Here is a 17,278-nt window from a genome sequence, read left to right as displayed (position 1 = left end):
ACAGAAGGGTTTGTTTACATTCGCGTATGATAATCACTCAATTTAACGTATCTTCTAAATGGCTAAAAATCCTTCCAAGATTGTATGATTTTCATCCATTGATATTTGTAAACAGATGATTTCAACAAAGATGAAAATCATCCTAAAAGTGTCTGAAAATAGGTATGGGGCTCGGATGAGGCAAAAATCATTCAATTCAAGGCGGGGGATTTTGTTCAGTGCAGCCACAATCCACTTTCAGCTTCACTCGTATGCTCGGCCATATAAAAGCACTCAGAAAAAAACGCGTCACCTGAGAGGAAAAAAAAAACTGACGACTTCTCGGACTTTCTCGACGCACTCCGGATAGGTGTGACCTAGAAACTATTGTAAAACCTGTAGATGAGTTTGTGTCATTTTTTTGCTTGAAATTAGAAATTCCTCACGACTTTATTAAAACAGAGCAATCCCGCTTTTTAAAAAATACGAAAAATAAATTACAAGATGGTGAATTTTTAGTCAATTGTGATTTTTCTGAAAACTATAGCTTTGTATTGCAAGATGAAGTGCAGTCCCATCACTGGAACGTACAACAAGCTACAATTCATCCATTCGTTATTTATTTCAATGGAAGTACGCAAATTGAACATTTTAGTTTTATTGTAATTTCCGAAGATTTAAGACACGACTCAGTATCTGTAAATTTGTTCATTGCCAAAATGATTAACTTTTTACGCGTTGATAAGGATAAAGAAATCAGAAAGATATATTTCATGTCTGATGGAGCAGCATCGCAGTACAAAAACCGTAAGAATTTTTCGAGCCTATGTCAATTTAAATCAAAGTACGGAATTGATGCAGAATGGCATTTCTTTGCTACGTCACATGGCAAAGGTCCTTGTGATGCTATTGGAGGAACCATAAAGCGCATGGCCACAAGAGCAAGTTTAGCCAAAGAACGTGAGCATCCAATTAAAACTGCAAAAGAACTATTTGATTGGGCGAATCGCAGAAAAGAAGAAGATTTAACAAAATTATCATTTTGTTTTACTACTACTGAAGAGTACGAATTAACGGCATCAGAGCTCAGCGAGCAATATAATAACGCGAAAACGATCCAAGGAACCCAAAAATTTCACTGTTTCATTCCATTGTCAGAAAATAAAATTAAAGCAAAACTATACTCGAACTGTACTGATAATGATGCAAAAGTGTTCGATATTGTAAAAAAATTTAATAACAATAAATAAATAAGTATTAATAAAATGTTTTCATGATCTCAAAACTGGGCTTCGTGGCCGAGCGGTTAGGTCGTCAGGCAGTGAGCGCATCGTGTCATGAGGTGTGGGTTCGATTCCCGCTTCAGCCATTGAAACTTTTCGTCAGAAATGTTTCGCGGCTGTGCCACTGGAGCATGCTTGTCCGTTGTCTAGTGTTAAGTTACAGTCTGTGCAGCTAAATGGCTGAAGACGGTGTCCGTGTCTTTTAAAAACGCATACCCAAATCCAAAACTTTTAAAGTTTATATATAACACTTAGAAACTCATCGTGTAATCTGTTAATTCATTTTAATTTATACATATATACATATACATATAATATTTATACATATACATAATATTTATACATATACATAATATTTATACATATAATATACATAATACTAATGAATACATGAACTTGTTTAATTCACGCAAGGCCCTTAACAATAAAATCAGCAACAAACTGCGGTTCCCGTAATAATTTACACCGAAAAAAAAAACCGAAAAAAAATTGTGACAACCGAAAGAAAATTGTGACATGTTTGAAATGTCATAACTTTTTTGTTTATTGGCTTACCATCACCAAATTTGTATGGTAGATAGCTAATAAAGGTAGGAAAATGGCCATCAAAATTGGAGATTGCACTTCGCCATACTTTCTTGTTACCTCTGGAGTACCACAAGGCAGTCATTCAGGGCCATTGATTTTTTTAGTGTACCTCAATGATGTGCATTCGCTGCTTAAGTCGTTCAAGCTTTCATTTGCCGATGATTTTAAGCTGTATTGTATCGTCGACGATGTCAACAACGCTTGTTTCCTTCAATCCCAGCTTGACGCGTTTACAGTTTGGTGTAAAACGAACCGCATGGAGCTAAATGCAGACAAATGCTCAGTAATATCATTTTCCCGCAAACGCACTACGTTTAATTTTGACTACAAGATTGGAAGTACTGTCCTTAGGAGAGAATCGGTGGTTAAAGATCTGGGTGTGTTATTGGACTCTAAGTTGTCCTTCAAAGAACACATTGCTTTCGTAGCCTCCAAAGCATCTAAAACACTCGGTTTCATATTTCGTGTTGCAAAGCAGTTTAAAAACATTCAATGTTTAAAGTCTTTGTTTTGTTCGCTAGTGAGGTCAATATTAGAATACTCGTCAGTAGTCTGGGCGCCCTATTATCAAAACAGTATTTCTCGCATCGAGGCAATTCAGCGCAGATTTGTACGCTTTGCCTTGCGCCATCTGCCATGGAACAACCCAACTAACTTACCCATTTACGAAGACCGTTGTAAACTGATTGGTTTGGAGTTGTTAAGCGTCCGCCGTGAAATTTCAAAATCTTTGTTTGTATCAGATCTTCTGCAATTGAAAATTGATTGTCCACATTTGCTGTCGCTTCTCAATTTCAACGTACCTCATCGTCCTCTTCGTTCTAGTACTTTCATATTTCTCCATGGTGCTCGTACTAATTACGGATATAACGAACCGTTTTCCGCTATGTGTCGTTCCTTTAATCGTTGCTCACATGAATTCGATTTTCATATCCCCCGTACTACGCTCCGAACGAAATTCTCTCAGATTATTTCAGAGTCTTATCAAAATTCTCGTTGAACTCTTTTTAAGGCTAGCAAATTAAATCGTTTTTATGTTACTATTAAGAAAATAAGTGTATAGTATTAAGTTAAATTGTATCATTTGGATTGTATGTTTTTCTGTTGATACTAAAAGATGAGGAGGTTTTGCGCCCATTTGAGATAGAGCTGTGGTGCTCAACTCAAACGGGCTTTTCCCTGCTCCAAATAAAGAATAATAATAAAGAATATAATGGACCGTTTTCCCTCCCTACGTTGGTATTCCGATAGGGTTTTGAGATATTTGAGTTTTTGTGTCAAAAATTATGTTTTTTAATGCAAAAAAAAATTTTTTTACTGTGTGTATTTTTTTTTTGGAATCTTTATTTAGTTGTCTAACAATCGAACGAACCGTTTTTGCTGTGCAGCTTTTTGAATGTTTTTGAACCATTTTCACATACACCCTTTTGAAAAGTTAGTCGTGACTCAACTTGAAGATTTGATATCGGAAAATGACGATTTAGATGGAACTGGAAAACTGTGCAAAGTTTCAGCTCAATAGAAAAAAATGAATTAAAAAATTTACCAAATTTTGGTGCTGTTGCTTGGAATCACTCATTTCTGGATTTTTTAGACAGTTTTTGCATTGCATTTGTAAGGTTCCCCATATACCAAAAATAACTTCTGCTGAAAATCACTACCAAAATCATCCAGATTTTTTAAATATCCTGACATCCCAGAAAATTGCTGTAATAGTAAAACGGAAAATTTTCCTTAAAATTGTAATACCTTTGATTCGATTTTTGCCCTGGCCACGATCACAGGGTTTGACGGTGCCAAAGTAGAAGGTGCACCATAATAATACCCGTCTGTGAAACATATCACATTCCCAATACTTTGGCACACCTCTAACGGTTCATGACTTATCATGAAACGGCTGCCTTCAGGCGGAGGATCTGTTAATATGTTTAGGCATATTCGCTCCCAAGACGACAATTCGTCCGGTGGGGTGTGCTGCTGTCGTCATGATGATGGTTGACGAGAGCAATGTCAAACTCATTCATGGTTTCAAAACATTCAGAACAAAATATTTATTTTCACCGCTTAAGTGAAATAATGTATGAAATAGAATGAAATTCAATGGTAGAGAATTCATTTCTCTATCCAATGGTATTTTTAGAGGCAGCGGACAATGTTTCGAAACGTGTTTTATTCAAGTGCAAAAATCGCTCAGGCGAAAGTTCCAATGCAACTAATCTCACATATTCTGGTTTTCCAACCTCAAACTAGTGCTCCTACCAGCCGGATCTCATTTTTAATGAAAGTAGTGGAATAATATAAAAAACAAACGTATGTAGAACATAGAGAATGGATATTCCTACCTTCTCCGCCTAACTGTTTCAGTGTGAACCGTCTTATATCAGGAAAATAAAACATTTTTCCCCACAGCGGCATGTGATGGATGCGTGAAAAATCAAATCTCTCATCATCTGACTAGTTGCGCTACCAAAGTATAGATGGCTAACAGTATGTTGCGTTTCGCGATTGGAGGCCTATTATCAGGTCCTCTTCGAACGAAGGGACCGCCAGGGCTCAGTAGTTACTTATAAACCAGTACTGGTTGTTGATGTTTCAGTTCGTTTACATGAGCTGTAGCATCCTTTGTACTAATCAGTAATGGTGGTTAAGTTTCAAAGCTTACGTGTGATCAATCGTTTTATAATGCAACATAAGAATAGGTGTTTTGTGTAATGGATCATTGAAGATAGTTTTTGCAAGTGCTCACCGCATCAAAACAAAGGCGCCACTGTATATGGGATTTAACATTGTGACAGCATTGCTGTTCTGTCAAACACACATGGCTACGGTGGCGCTATCTATGCTTTCCATAGCGGCCGTTTTGGTTATTTTAATGATCCATTGTGCGTTGCATTCGTCGTTTTAAAATTGGTGATTGTGAGAGTGCCAATAATGATATTTGAAGAAATGTGTGGTGATGAAAATATTTGTGAATTGCATTGAATATTGTTGTGATAGTTTTGTTAAAAATACATAATATGAACCCTCAGAAGGTTATAATACATTCAGCAATAATTTCTCTGAATATAAAAACTATTGCCTAGTTCTTAACACATTCATGATAAGAGTGTTCATAATGACAGTGAGTGCAGTAAAATTCATCAAAGTGATTTTATTTTTCTACTGTAACTTTATTGATCGTAGTGCTAAATCGTAGTTTGATTATTTTTTAATTATTTAGTTATGATGGTTAGATGGTAAATAGTAACAAAAATGAATTATTATGAAAGTAGTGTGAGGTAATTTTGATAAAAATTGTAGCTGTGAAAGTGAAGTGATATAATGGGAAATATACATTATGATGTGTATGACGAAAGTTAATAAGAGATGATCGGTGATAATAGTGATAATGTCAAAAAAGTGTGGTAATTATGTGACAGTGACTGATAAAATGAAATGGGGAATGAGGAGCTTTGAATAAAACTATTTCGTTCTTCACTTCAACCACTTTAGTAGCATTTCAGGTCTTATCATAGTTTTATAGTAGTCTGGAATATCAGACTTCAAAACTACGGCAAGGGCTGATTGCTGCTAGGGTACGCAGTGACCATTTGAGCAACATTGCTTAGGAACGTCTGTGTGATGAACGTAATAGAGGCTTATAAAGGCAAATGTAGGGAAGGAGCTTAGGGTAGATTAAAAGTCCCAGTACTACCCCCATCGCTACCGACAAAAAAACTTTTGATTCGATTTTTCGAAGTTCAACGACAACGCCACACATGAAACACCCCTGTGAACCGTAGCTACTAAACGCACCGCGAAGCTGTCAGAAAAGTCGCGTTTTGTTTACGGTACTTTTGCGGTTTGACGCGTCTGCCTGCGTGTAAACAACCAAATTGCTCAGCAAAGTGATCACAGTGTTGCTTATCAATATCGTAAATTTAGGCCGTATTATTCGTTACTTTCGGCACCATGTCCTCCTGGGAGGAAATTCACGCCCTCAAGGCCAAACGTAACACCCTGCGGGAACGTTTGGAGAAACGGAAAAAAGAGCGGCAGGATCTGCTCGGTGGAAGCAGCCCGGGACCGAGTGTTGTTGGCCTGATCAAAACTGAAGCCGGCGTTTCCTCGGTAGACGATAAAAGCAAGATTCTCCTCACGGCGATAAAACTGGAACAAGGTAAGATGGGATTGCAGGGTGTTACTTGTACCTAGGTAATTGAAGTTTGCGTTGTATTTTTCTCCAGATATCGATGCCGAAGTGGAGAAAACTTTGGTGAAAGTGTTGGCGGATCGCAGCCTGATTTTGCCGTCCAACTCGATGCAGATAGCGCAAAGGGTTGAGAAAATCATCCAGAGGTCCACCACCAACGAGTCGATCCTGTACTGCTTGCAGAAATTGTCCGGTCAAAATTTGGTCAACATCAAGGAGGTCAGTATTGGCGGAACGGTAGGGTACGAGGTCATTTCGGCCGAGTATGGAAAACTTCAATCCCTGCACGACAATCTGTTGCTCAACCAGAGCGAACGGGAAGCCATCAAACGAAAAGCAATCAAGGAAGAGATGGATTCGGACTCGAAGATGGCTCGTTTGGGAGGCGGTTTAGTGAAAGAGGAATCGCTGAAGAAACCCGGCGATTCCAGTACCTTGAGCAGTACTTCCGATATCATGTCGTTGCTATCGTTGCCTTCCACTCGGGAGAAGCAAAGCAAGCAAGTGGGCGAGGAAATTCTGGAACTGCTGACGAAGCCAACGGCCAAGGAGCGATCGTTGGCGGAAAAATTCAAATCGCAAGGTGGAGCTCAAGTGATGGAATTCTGTCCCCATGGAACCAGAATTGAGTGTCTGCGTTCACTCGAGGCTGCGAATGATGCCTTATTGAAAAGCGAAGATGACGACGATGTTATCATAAGTGATGACAATAATGGTTTCGAAATAGTGGAGATTAAAAAGGAAAAGGACGACGACAAAATCAAGTTTCAGTGTAATAAGTTACACTTCAAGAAGATTATCCAGTCGCACACTGATGAGTCCTTGGGTGATTGCAGTTTTTTGAATACTTGCTTCCATATGGATACTTGCAAGTATGTGCATTATGAGGTGGATACCTATGTGGGTCAGAATACCGGTTCGAAGTTTGAGGGAGAGGCCTCAAAGCGGACTATTGATCCCTGTGCTACGTTGTATCCTCCTCAGTGGATCCAATGCGACTTGCGTTATCTGGACATGACCGTTTTGGGCAAGTTCGCCGTAGTAATGGCAGATCCGCCTTGGGATATTCACATGGAGCTTCCTTACGGAACGATGTCTGACGATGAGATGAGACAACTGGGAGTGCCGGCCTTGCAGGACGATGGATTGATATTCCTTTGGGTTACTGGCCGCGCTATGGAGCTTGGTCGCGAGTGTCTCAAGCTTTGGGGCTACGAACGGGTGGACGAACTGATCTGGGTCAAAACCAATCAACTGCAGCGAATAATTCGTACCGGTCGCACTGGGCATTGGTTGAATCACGGGAAGGAGCATTGTCTGGTGGGAATGAAGGGAAACCCACCGAACTTGAACCGTGGTTTAGACTGCGATGTGATTGTCGCGGAAGTTCGCGCTACCAGCCACAAGCCGGATGAAATCTACGGCATCATTGAGCGTTTGAGCCCCGGTACGAGAAAGATTGAACTGTTCGGCAGACCGCACAATGTTCAACCCAATTGGTAGGTTGTTTTATGGGAAACTAAAGTAAAGATTGATGAAATAAATGATACATTTTCTTTTTAGGATTACGCTCGGCAACCAACTGGACGGCATTCGGTTAGTGGATCCGGAATTGATCAGCTCGTTTCAGAAACGATACCCCGATGGGAACTGCATGACTCCCGGAAAGAATCCCTAGTTTTACGATCGCATGTGAAGAGTTTATTTTTTCCATTATTTCACTAATAGTAACGATTGCTTAATAAAAGTGTTTCATTAGGTATCACACTGGAAATTAAAAACTAATCTTATGAGTATTAATTGACAAACGAACGATGCTTCCTTCCATTTTCATTACACCGTTAGTTAATCCTTTCTTTCCCACAGCTTTGTTAAAGAGTGCTTCGTGAGGCCCAAGCAGGACGGTTCGGTTTTTTGTCGTCCGATATATTTTGCTCACGCTTTCGCGCGTTTTCATAGCCGGAGAATTTTTTTTCCCCCTGTTTTGGAGCGTCTTGCTGGATAGTGCTTCGTGAGGCCCAAGCAGGACAGTTCGGTTTTGCGTCGTCCGATCGATTTTGCTCACGATTTCGCGCGTTTTCGTCGCCGGAGAATTTTTTTTTCTGTTTGGAGCGTCTTGCTGGGTAGTGCTTCGTGAGGCCCAAGCAGGACAGTTCGGTTTTGCGTCGCCCGATCGATTTTGCTCACGATTTCGCGCGTTTTCGTCGCCGGAGAATTTTTTTTCCTGTTTTGGAGCGTCTTGCTGGGTAGGTATTTGAGAAGGCCCTAGCAAGACGGTTTGTTTTCGGAACGCCAAGAAGTTTTGCTGTCAGTTTTGTGTTTAGTCGAGAATGGATTACCAACTGGTGAGTTCGTTTCATGCTTATGATAACACATTTTTTCTTGAAAGCGTAACTTTTATGTAATAATAAAACAAACTTTGTATGGTTCGTCACTATAAGTGTCGGCATTATGCTATTTTCTTATACAATTTCAATATACATATATTTTTCTCTTTTTGACATTATTAAAAATTATCTTTTGAATTATTCGACATTGTGAATGTTGACGTATTTTTTAAAACTTCTACCATATCGAGACAAAATGCACAGTAATACTCATTTTCAAACAAACTATGTATGGTTCGTCACTACAAGTGTCGGCATTATTCCTGTTTCATATAATTTAAAATATATACATGTAATTTTCAGTTTTCGTCATTAATAAAATCGTCTTTTGAATTGTTCGACATTATAGATGTTGACCTATTTTTTAAAGCTTCTACCAAAAACTTCTCGAGACAAAAATACAAAACAAGCTTTAAATATAAGTCGTATATTTCCCCCTTGTCCATGGATCGCATCACCGACCAGAGGTGACTCCCAGATCTTTTCCTCCCTCACTAATAAACACCCTTCCCGTGGTGATTGTGGAGATGCAGAGGTATTCTCGGTCCCTAGAAACAACAATCATTACACCCTAACATTCCTTCCCCATCCCAACTGACTGTAAGGACTTGGCCGGCGCCGTTATTGATCAATAATATTAGATCTGCTAAAATTGCACTTCGAGAGTAAGCGGAAACTCCCATCCCTTATTCATTTGGATCGTAGTGCAATTCTTACCAGTTCCGATCAATCACGGAGTAGCAACCATTGACATGTACAGTCAGTCTATGCTATGCTATGCTATGCTATTTTTGTGATCTTATAATAATGAAATATAAAGCAAAAAACGGATATTTCTTATTATAAAGACAATTTTAGATTTCCAAAAAGAATTCACTCAAAGGGGTTTTTCCCTCTTTCAAAATTCAAGTTTAAATAAAAGATAATAATAAAAATAATAATAAAGACAATTTTAGTGTGATTTGGGAATCAAAGTGTCAAGAAAAATAAGGATTTCTGGCTAACTTTCTGGAAGAATTCAGGTCAATATTTAGTAGACGATTCTTGGCAAAACTCAGAAAGCGACTTTGAGCTGAATTTTCTAGCCTGAGAAAGCCAATCTGAAAGTACACTCAAATTCTCAATTATCAATAATCAACTTTTAGTATGATCCACTACAATATTTCCAATGATTTAAAAACGTGTTCCTATACTTAGAAGATGATGATGATGAATTTTCACATTTTCTGGATCAAATTGTCTTAATATTGTGATTTGAATGTTTACCATACTTTCATTTATAATAGGGAATTTGTAAACTTCTCCATCATACCCTTAAGACACTGACACGATAATGCTTCCAGTGGGCATTTTGCCCTTTGAAGGAAGCACCACACTAGACAACGGACTAGCATGCAACGCCCAGTGGCACAGTCGGAAAACATTCCTCACGAAAAGTTTTCCACAGCCTGCAGCGGGAATCGAACCCACACTCCTAAGCACGATGCGGCTAAATGCCTGGTGACACTAACCGCGCGGCTACGAAGCCCACAAAAATAGTAAAGGTAAGCTTTAATTTTTGTTTAATAACTTCATTAGAATATATTTGTTGTAATTGATTTTTTATTTCAACATGTTATCTTGGTAAACAATCGTTTATCATTTAATTGTAAAACATTGTGAAGTTATTTTTTTCCATTTCAATAAACATACAAGTTTATTGAAAATCTTAGAAACCTCAAGATTTCCCGGAATGAGCACTAATATTTGTCCCAAATCCCGGTACAAGTTAAATGGGCGGAAAATTAACTTTTTAATATGGATCTTATGAAAAAATATTTGATTATTGATCAAAATATATTCATTTTACAAATTATGATGATGATACAAAATTTAACTGGTGGTGGTTGGTCCCTAGTGATAAATCCTACCTCCGTTCTGGTCACGATCTTCAGATTATCGTGATTCGTCAACATTCGTATTGATAAAGTGGGGGGACAGGCTTGAAATGGGGTTTGAAAGAAAAGAATGTCTGAACAGGTATCCACTGGCGACGCCAAACGGACCAACGTAATGTGGTGTAATTTGGGATTTGTGGATTGAATACTGATATTTTTTGCCAAGCATCAATATGGGTGACTTCCGAGGATAGCGAAACGTAAGAGGGGTTATGGCAAGGTTGTGGGTAAATCCATCACATTGGGGTTGTGACTCTGTGTCTTGTCAGGAATAGGGTCTGATTGGTATTGTAGTATGCAGTTCGTAATTGATAGACAGACTTCCCGAGACGAACTAGCCTAGGGCTAAAAATCTCGTTAATAAAGATATAAAAAAAAATAGACAGACTTTGAGGAAAGAAGTTTTGAACGTAAGGCAGCAGCACCTTGGATCTTGGAGGGCGCAGGTCTGGAGAGTTGGGCAGCTGTTTATGCTGGGTTACATTACGTAGAAAGTGGAATCTGTTTTGCCTCGCATAAATTATGGGAAGTATTTGAAAATGGTTTCTTGTTCAGATTGTGTAACGCAGGAAAGAATCTTTAGCTCTGCGTTATGTTAGGAGGTTATAGTATAGTGCAGGGTCGAAGAGAGGATGAATATTCGATCACTTAAACTTTGCGCTGCAAGATATTCGTAGTCGTTTTTCTTTTTTCTGATGTACAGGTATAAACAGGTATATTTAGCCTAAATAATGAACAATCATGATAGAGGCAGAGTTCACATGTTACTTAGGTACAGTCAGCTCTCCCTTACTCGATATTGAAGAGACCATCGAGTTGAGGAAGTATCGAGTTACAGAACGCAAAAGCAGTGCAACTGCGTTCCAAGGTACCATCATGTCAGCCATGAAAACCAACTTTTACTATGGTTCTCTAGCTCGATATCGAGATATGGAATATCGAGTAAGGGAGAGTTGACTGTATTTGAAAGCAAATGAGAACCACATTAAATAATAGATAAACACTAATGCTCATATTTTTATATTTTTTTATATTTTTCATTTCATCGCGGTCCTCATTGCCCGAGCGGAGTCGACAAAACTCGAGGTGGATAGAATCGACGGAACTACGATACGGAAAAGAAACAGACGAGAAACTATCGATACATTTATTCAACTATAAAAACCACGTTTTAACGTAATATTGAAAGCTAATGGGGATTTTGACGGTTCGATTGGCGGCTTACCGCCTACTCGCATTTCTCCCTTTCAGGATCTCTACTCACAACAATAATTATTTAACACAAACTAATATCAGATGGGCCGCCATTCTGTGGAGTGATGTGGCCCCTTCCTTTCCTTGTTTTATTATCTTTCCAGAACAACCGAAATGAAAAAGGAAACCTCCAAGCCATTGTGGAGAAGTGATGTCACAACAGGAAGATACGCATACCCGGCACGCAAATATCCCCACCTCAAGATCGTTAACACGTGGAAGGTCGTAAATCGGTTTGATTACATGCATAATAATAACTATTTACACCCTGACAGAACTGCCTATCTCAAAAATAGGTAAGAAGGCTCACATGCAATCAAGTTGGATGGTCCTACATTGAAATATTAAGGTTTTCGATCTTCGGATTCATTTTTTTCGTTAAAATGGCGTACATTGATCATTGCCATAGAGTTTCTCGGAAGCTCAGCGAATTGTATGACTTCAGTGTAGGCCGACACTGCAATGAAGCAATCACTAAAATTTCTTCTCTTCTTATCCGTGTTTTAATATCTAACCCGCCATTAGTACGAGGAATAATTCATCGGAGAGGAAGGACATCCCTTAACATAGCAGCTTATCAATAGCCGAGAAACGATAAGTACCCCTTTTCTATGAACATTCTTATTGCGAATTGAAAAGTAAATGAGATAAACTAAATATTTAATCAATTCTAAATTTGTTCCATAGGATAAGAATTCCTTAATAATTTCCCTTCTTCTCTAATGATTTCTTTAAAAAATACTAGGCTTTTCTCTGGAGACATGCCTGGTAAAATACGTGAAAAAAACTTTGATGACTTCCTTGGGAAATACTCGAAAGAATTACTGGAGGAATTTATCAAGAACTCTTAGGAGGAATCTCTGAAATAATTCCTAAAGTATTTTTAGGGAAATACTAATAACTTTATGATTGAATTTTTATATTATATGAGATAATTTTAAAACCAAAAATAAGGGGCTCATTTCACCCCATCAATAAAAAATTGACAAAAAAAAAATGACAAATTTTGAGAAATCTCATTCCTTTGGGAACTTTATAAGACAACGGAAATCATACAGATCTAGTGTATTGATCTAAGAATAGTTGGAAATCACGCAAAAATCCTAAGTTTACATAATATTCTCAGCACTTCTATCGACTTTTTCTTAAGGTGGCCAAACTGCCGAACTTAAAATGTTGTTAAATTTTATTCCACCAATGGGTATCGTTCAACAAGATGGGAACAGTCTGCATGTCATTTCAAGTTGCATCGATGTGAAATATTTTCTCAGTGTTTCGAAGTTTTCATATCGCTAAAACACCACATTGAAGACTGTTCTAATTTGATTGTACCGTGAAGGCCCCATACTCTGCGCACTTAAGGCTTTTCAAATTTCAAACAGCTGTAATTACCTAATTGAAAACAAAACACAATAGTCTGAAATTTTGGGAGCAAATACTTATTGATCTTATGTATAAGGAAAAAATATAAAAGCTTTACTGAGTAATGATTTCTATTGTAAATTTTTAATTTTTGTCAAGGGTGCCCGTGCTCCTAACTCTGCGCACTCATTTTTGCAATGCTCCTTATTCTGCGCATTTAGATTCCTAACTCTGCGCACTCGATAAATTCTTTATAACAGTTAAAGTATTTTACTAAAAGCATTACTAGCAGTTAAACTCTGAATTAATCTCCATTTTCTTACTATATACGGTTTTACGTCCCTAATGGAGCGTGGAATGTCTCTAACATAGAAGTGTACTAAATGAAATGAACTTTATCTATAATTCAATCCATGATAATTACTGTTAATGAATGCCATTAAGTGCAACAAAATAATCGAAATCATCATATGATATCCAAAACATGTAATTAACTTAGTTTTCTAAAATCTAAACCAACATACAAAAAGGGTAAACTCTACGTCTTTTTTTGCGTTCACCCTTGGCGTGTAAAGGGAAATTAGCTTGGATTGTTTATGTATTTTCACTAGAAAATATAAAAACCAAATTTTCTTTGGTTCGGTTCGGGTTCGATTAATAAACAATTCCTATTGCAGATCAATAACAGTATGGCAGTGGCGTGGCGTTTCTATATAGCAAATACAATTAAACCTCGATGTTCCATTACTCGATATTGACTCATGAAACTATTCAAAAAATCTAAAATATTTTATTGTATGATTAGGGAGCATTCAAAAATTACGTCCATCGTTGAGGGGAGGAAGAGTCTATGAAAATGTGACAATGCATGCATTAGGTACTGTAAAAATCGTGACAGGGATTGAGGGGACGGAGTGTAGAAATCCTTAAAATATGATGGACGTCATTTTTAATCTTCCCTCACTATGATTCCTCAAACAATTTTCCAAAGCATTTCTATTCCATATCTCGATGGTGTCGACAAGTCGATGGTTCCCTTCAATATCGACCTCTGGAGGGTTGATTGTTGAAAATAACGTTTTATAACTGCTGCGTATAGTAAGGAACATAGTTGAAAAATGGTTCCTTACTATGCGATCTTAAGAAGAATAAGAAAATGAAGAAAAAAAGTTGCAATTTACCAGTGATGATTGCTCGATAAATAAACTAGTGCCTACGTACTAAAAATCTGAAATATATTCTCTTTAATTTGCTTCAAATGACTTAAGTGATGAGGTACTCCCTTAGCATTTTTGCTAACGGGCAGTCAATTTGGACGTTTTTCAATATTTTTAAAGCTATTTTATATTTTATTAAAGTAATAAATGTAAATTTGTCAAGAAAATTCTTCGTGTACTTTTTTATTACTATTGTAGTAATATATAAAAAAAAAATTGTAAACAAAAATTTAAGTATTTTACCAGATTTTGATGGATTTTGGTAAAAGTGCGCAGAGTTAGGAGCTGCGCAGAGTTAGGGGCCCTCACGGTACCCAATTTAATATATTGAAAGGCTATAAGGCCATGTGCCTATACTGTAGCCAAAAGTCTGTTGTGCATTTCATTATCCATTTAGACGCGAACTTTCTCGCATCAAAGCTAAAGATTGCGATCAAAACTACAGATTAATCTTATGAGAAAAATGACGTGTTTATTGATCAAAATATTTTTATATTACAGGTTAATATTATAAATTTAACTAATCAATTGCTATTATGGGAAAGAGAGGGCTTAACTGCAGTTAAACTATCTATCACAGCTCAATTAACATCATCATTAATCTTGCAGAAGGGAATCCTACAACGAAATTCCTCCAAACCGTGAACCGTTATCTCCGAGCATCGCTTGAGCTTGAGCCGTTCCAGTTTGGGACAGTTCGTTGTCAGTATCACCAAATGAGTATCAGTCAATGTGCTGCAATCCGTCAGGATGACCTTCTTCAGCTGGGGCGCATCCTGGAGCCAACCCTGGATGCCATGCTTGATAATCACCCTCTGCAGATGATACGTTTCCAAATTGAACATGCTCCGCAGTAATCCAGATGGGTGACACGTAGGCTACAATATTGAGGATATAATTGAAGAATTATTCTAAAATCATACAATATCTACTCACCGGTCTCTCAAATCCCTCCGAGTAACTCAATCGAAAACTTTGAATCGTAGCTACCAGCTCCGGTAAAATCCGGAATAGTTCCTCTGGATTCTCCACATCCTCCATCGTGAGGCTACTTAAATTAGGAGCAATGTCGGCGATGAACTCCAACAGGCTGATCGGAAATCTACTGCCACTGATGCGCACTGTTTCCAACGTTTTTATTTGGTATGGCCAATGAGGTGTCTCTCGGAAGTACGCTGTGCCTTGAAGTGATAATTTCTCCAAATTCTGAAGATTTGTAACGTCTTTCAGGGCGTCCCCATCCATGTAGTCCAAGCTTAGTTCCAGCACTCTCAGCGCACTGCAATTGACGCAAATGGTCGAAAATATCGGCGTTCGCATCATGAACTTCGGATGAAACACAAGCGACTGCAGTTTGCCAGAATGGACGGGATTTTGGAAAAAGTTTATACACTTTGCTACCACAAGCTGATCATGGAGCTCCAACCGCCCCATAGAAAGTTCCCTTAGCTTAGGGAAACTTATGCTGCCGAAGGCGGTGACGAATAGACTGGAAGGAGCTAAGACCGAAATCTTGTCCAGTTGTTTTCTGTATTCATGGAATACGGCGACATTGGATGGATGCTGGCTTGTTAGGTGCAGTTGAGTGAGATTGGGGAATTTACGTGCAAATGGCTTCGACGGAAGTGAAATTCTTCCGGGGATCAACAGGCGCAATGTTTGAAGTCGCTGAAGACTAGTTGAAGAATCCATGGATAAGGCTGTTAGCCAAGGTGGACTTTCCATAGAATTTTCTATCGATATAGTTTCCGTTGAACTATTTACTTTTTGTCCATGAAGACACAATTTCTTCAACTGAGCCACATTATCTATTAGCATCAAAAACTGTACTGGTTCTATTCTATCCATTCCCGACAATGTCAAACTTTCTAGTCCATCATTTTCTCCTATTGCTTGAGATAAACGATCCATCATGCTAATCGATTGATTGTTGAAATTAACCGTGATGTGGCGATAGTTTCTAACACTGTTACTCAAAGTAGAGCAAACCAACTTCATGTTGGTTTCGGTAATGTCTATGCATAGACATACTCGGTCCATGGAGCGACCTGTGAACGCCAAAGAATTCCACAATCGACATACTTCTGCGGCCGTGCAACGATTTCTGAAGTTCAGATATTCCAGGATCTGCAGCTGAATCTACGAGACACAATTCGGTATGAGTTTATTCTCCAGACATTTCACTTCAAAGCAATGCGAACTCACTTCATTTGGTAGATCTTCGATTAGTAATGCAGAATTCTCCACAACCATTTTAATGTTCTGGTAATTGATCGTGAAGCAAAATAATCATGAAAATTATTACGTTGTAGACAACCCTACAGCTGAAAAACTTTTTCGATACATTACATACGTATAGTACAGCCCGGATTGTATATCAAGCTACCTGCCAATGTTTTGCTTCACCATCAGCTGTTCGTTATCAATCTAGGCAATACTGGCTTGTCGTGAGAATAATCGTCTGGGAGAGAATTCAACGAAACAGCTGAGCGCAAGCGCACTCAATTATTGTAAAGGAGATTGTCAATTAAAAAGACACTCGAATGAATATATTTTTTACCTGTAAGCTGAAATTTTATCAATTCGTAAGGTTAATTTCTAAACATTTTATCTCATAAAATTTTACAAATTGTTAAACGGTCAAACGGTCTCTCAAACATAAAATTCATTAGTACTGTACGGCATATCTCGTTAAAATGGTCCATAAATTCTATAGAGCAGATCATTTGACTAATGAGGAGGTGGATTATGAACTGGTTCTAAAAGTTGATTCATAAAATTCATAACGCCAAAAAAGGCTTTCGACACCCAACCACCCCCTCGTAAGGCATTTTATTTGGAAATTTCCCAAATTTTGTATTAGCTGTAATAACTTTAGGACGCCCATCCACCCCTAATAGCGTTATAAAATTTGTGAATGGGCCCTAAGGAATAGGGAAGCGGATGCAGGAAGTGATCTAAATTCGAAATAGAGGTTGCTAGGGAAAGGTATTGTTGACCACATATTTGAATCCATTTTGGGTAAAGTTGAAACGATTGAGAAACAGTTTTATTATGCGCTCAGAGTTGAACGCTTGCG

At 38.1% G+C, this 17,278-nt stretch overlaps 2 protein-coding genes across 2 annotated transcripts; one reads left to right on the top strand and one right to left on the bottom strand.

The window, feature by feature from the left end:
• The first annotated feature begins 5,666 nt into the window (after window positions 1-5,666).
• Window positions 5,667-7,823, top strand: LOC5575912 (probable N6-adenosine-methyltransferase MT-A70-like protein). Its single transcript, XM_001662238.2, has 3 exons — window positions 5,667-6,009; window positions 6,077-7,541; window positions 7,606-7,823. The coding sequence occupies exons 1-3, from the start codon at window positions 5,802-5,804 to the stop codon at window positions 7,718-7,720; spliced, it is 1,788 nt and encodes a 595-aa protein (XP_001662288.2). The 5' UTR covers window positions 5,667-5,801; the 3' UTR covers window positions 7,721-7,823.
• Window positions 7,824-14,645: 6,822 nt separating this feature from the next.
• Window positions 14,646-16,797, bottom strand: LOC5566324. Its single transcript, XM_001650659.2, has 3 exons — window positions 16,405-16,797; window positions 15,136-16,338; window positions 14,646-15,077 (listed from the first exon to the last, which is right to left on the bottom strand). The coding sequence occupies exons 1-3, from the start codon at window positions 16,450-16,452 to the stop codon at window positions 14,781-14,783; spliced, it is 1,548 nt and encodes a 515-aa protein (XP_001650709.1). The 5' UTR covers window positions 16,453-16,797; the 3' UTR covers window positions 14,646-14,780.
• Window positions 16,798-17,278: the final 481 nt, after the last annotated feature.

Source organism: Aedes aegypti, chromosome 2 (assembly GCF_002204515.2).
Source record: "Aedes aegypti strain LVP_AGWG chromosome 2, AaegL5.0 Primary Assembly, whole genome shotgun sequence".
Lineage (NCBI taxonomy): Eukaryota > Metazoa > Arthropoda > Insecta > Diptera > Culicidae > Aedes > Aedes aegypti.
The sequence above is the reverse complement of the archived record's forward strand: the minus strand, read 5'-3'. Positions and strand labels throughout refer to the sequence as shown.

Excerpts from the sequence above, each read along its gene's own strand:
- LOC5575912 (XM_001662238.2), top strand. The coding sequence starts at position 5,802 with ATGTCCTCCTGGGAGGAAATTCACGCCCTCAAGGCCAAACGTAACACC. Across the intron at positions 6,010-6,076 it reads GGCGATAAAACTGGAACAAG|ATATCGATGCCGAAGTGGAG; the intron begins GTAAGATGGGAT and ends ATTTTTCTCCAG. Across the intron at positions 7,542-7,605 it reads CACAATGTTCAACCCAATTG|GATTACGCTCGGCAACCAAC; the intron begins GTAGGTTGTTTT and ends TTTTCTTTTTAG.
- LOC5566324 (XM_001650659.2), bottom strand. The coding sequence starts at position 16,452 with ATGGTTGTGGAGAATTCTGCATTACTAATCGAAGATCTACCAAATGAA. Across the intron at positions 16,339-16,404 it reads TCGAAGATCTACCAAATGAA|ATTCAGCTGCAGATCCTGGA; the intron begins GTGAGTTCGCAT and ends TGTGTCTCGTAG. Across the intron at positions 15,078-15,135 it reads CGGAGGGATTTGAGAGACCG|CCTACGTGTCACCCATCTGG; the intron begins GTGAGTAGATAT and ends TCAATATTGTAG.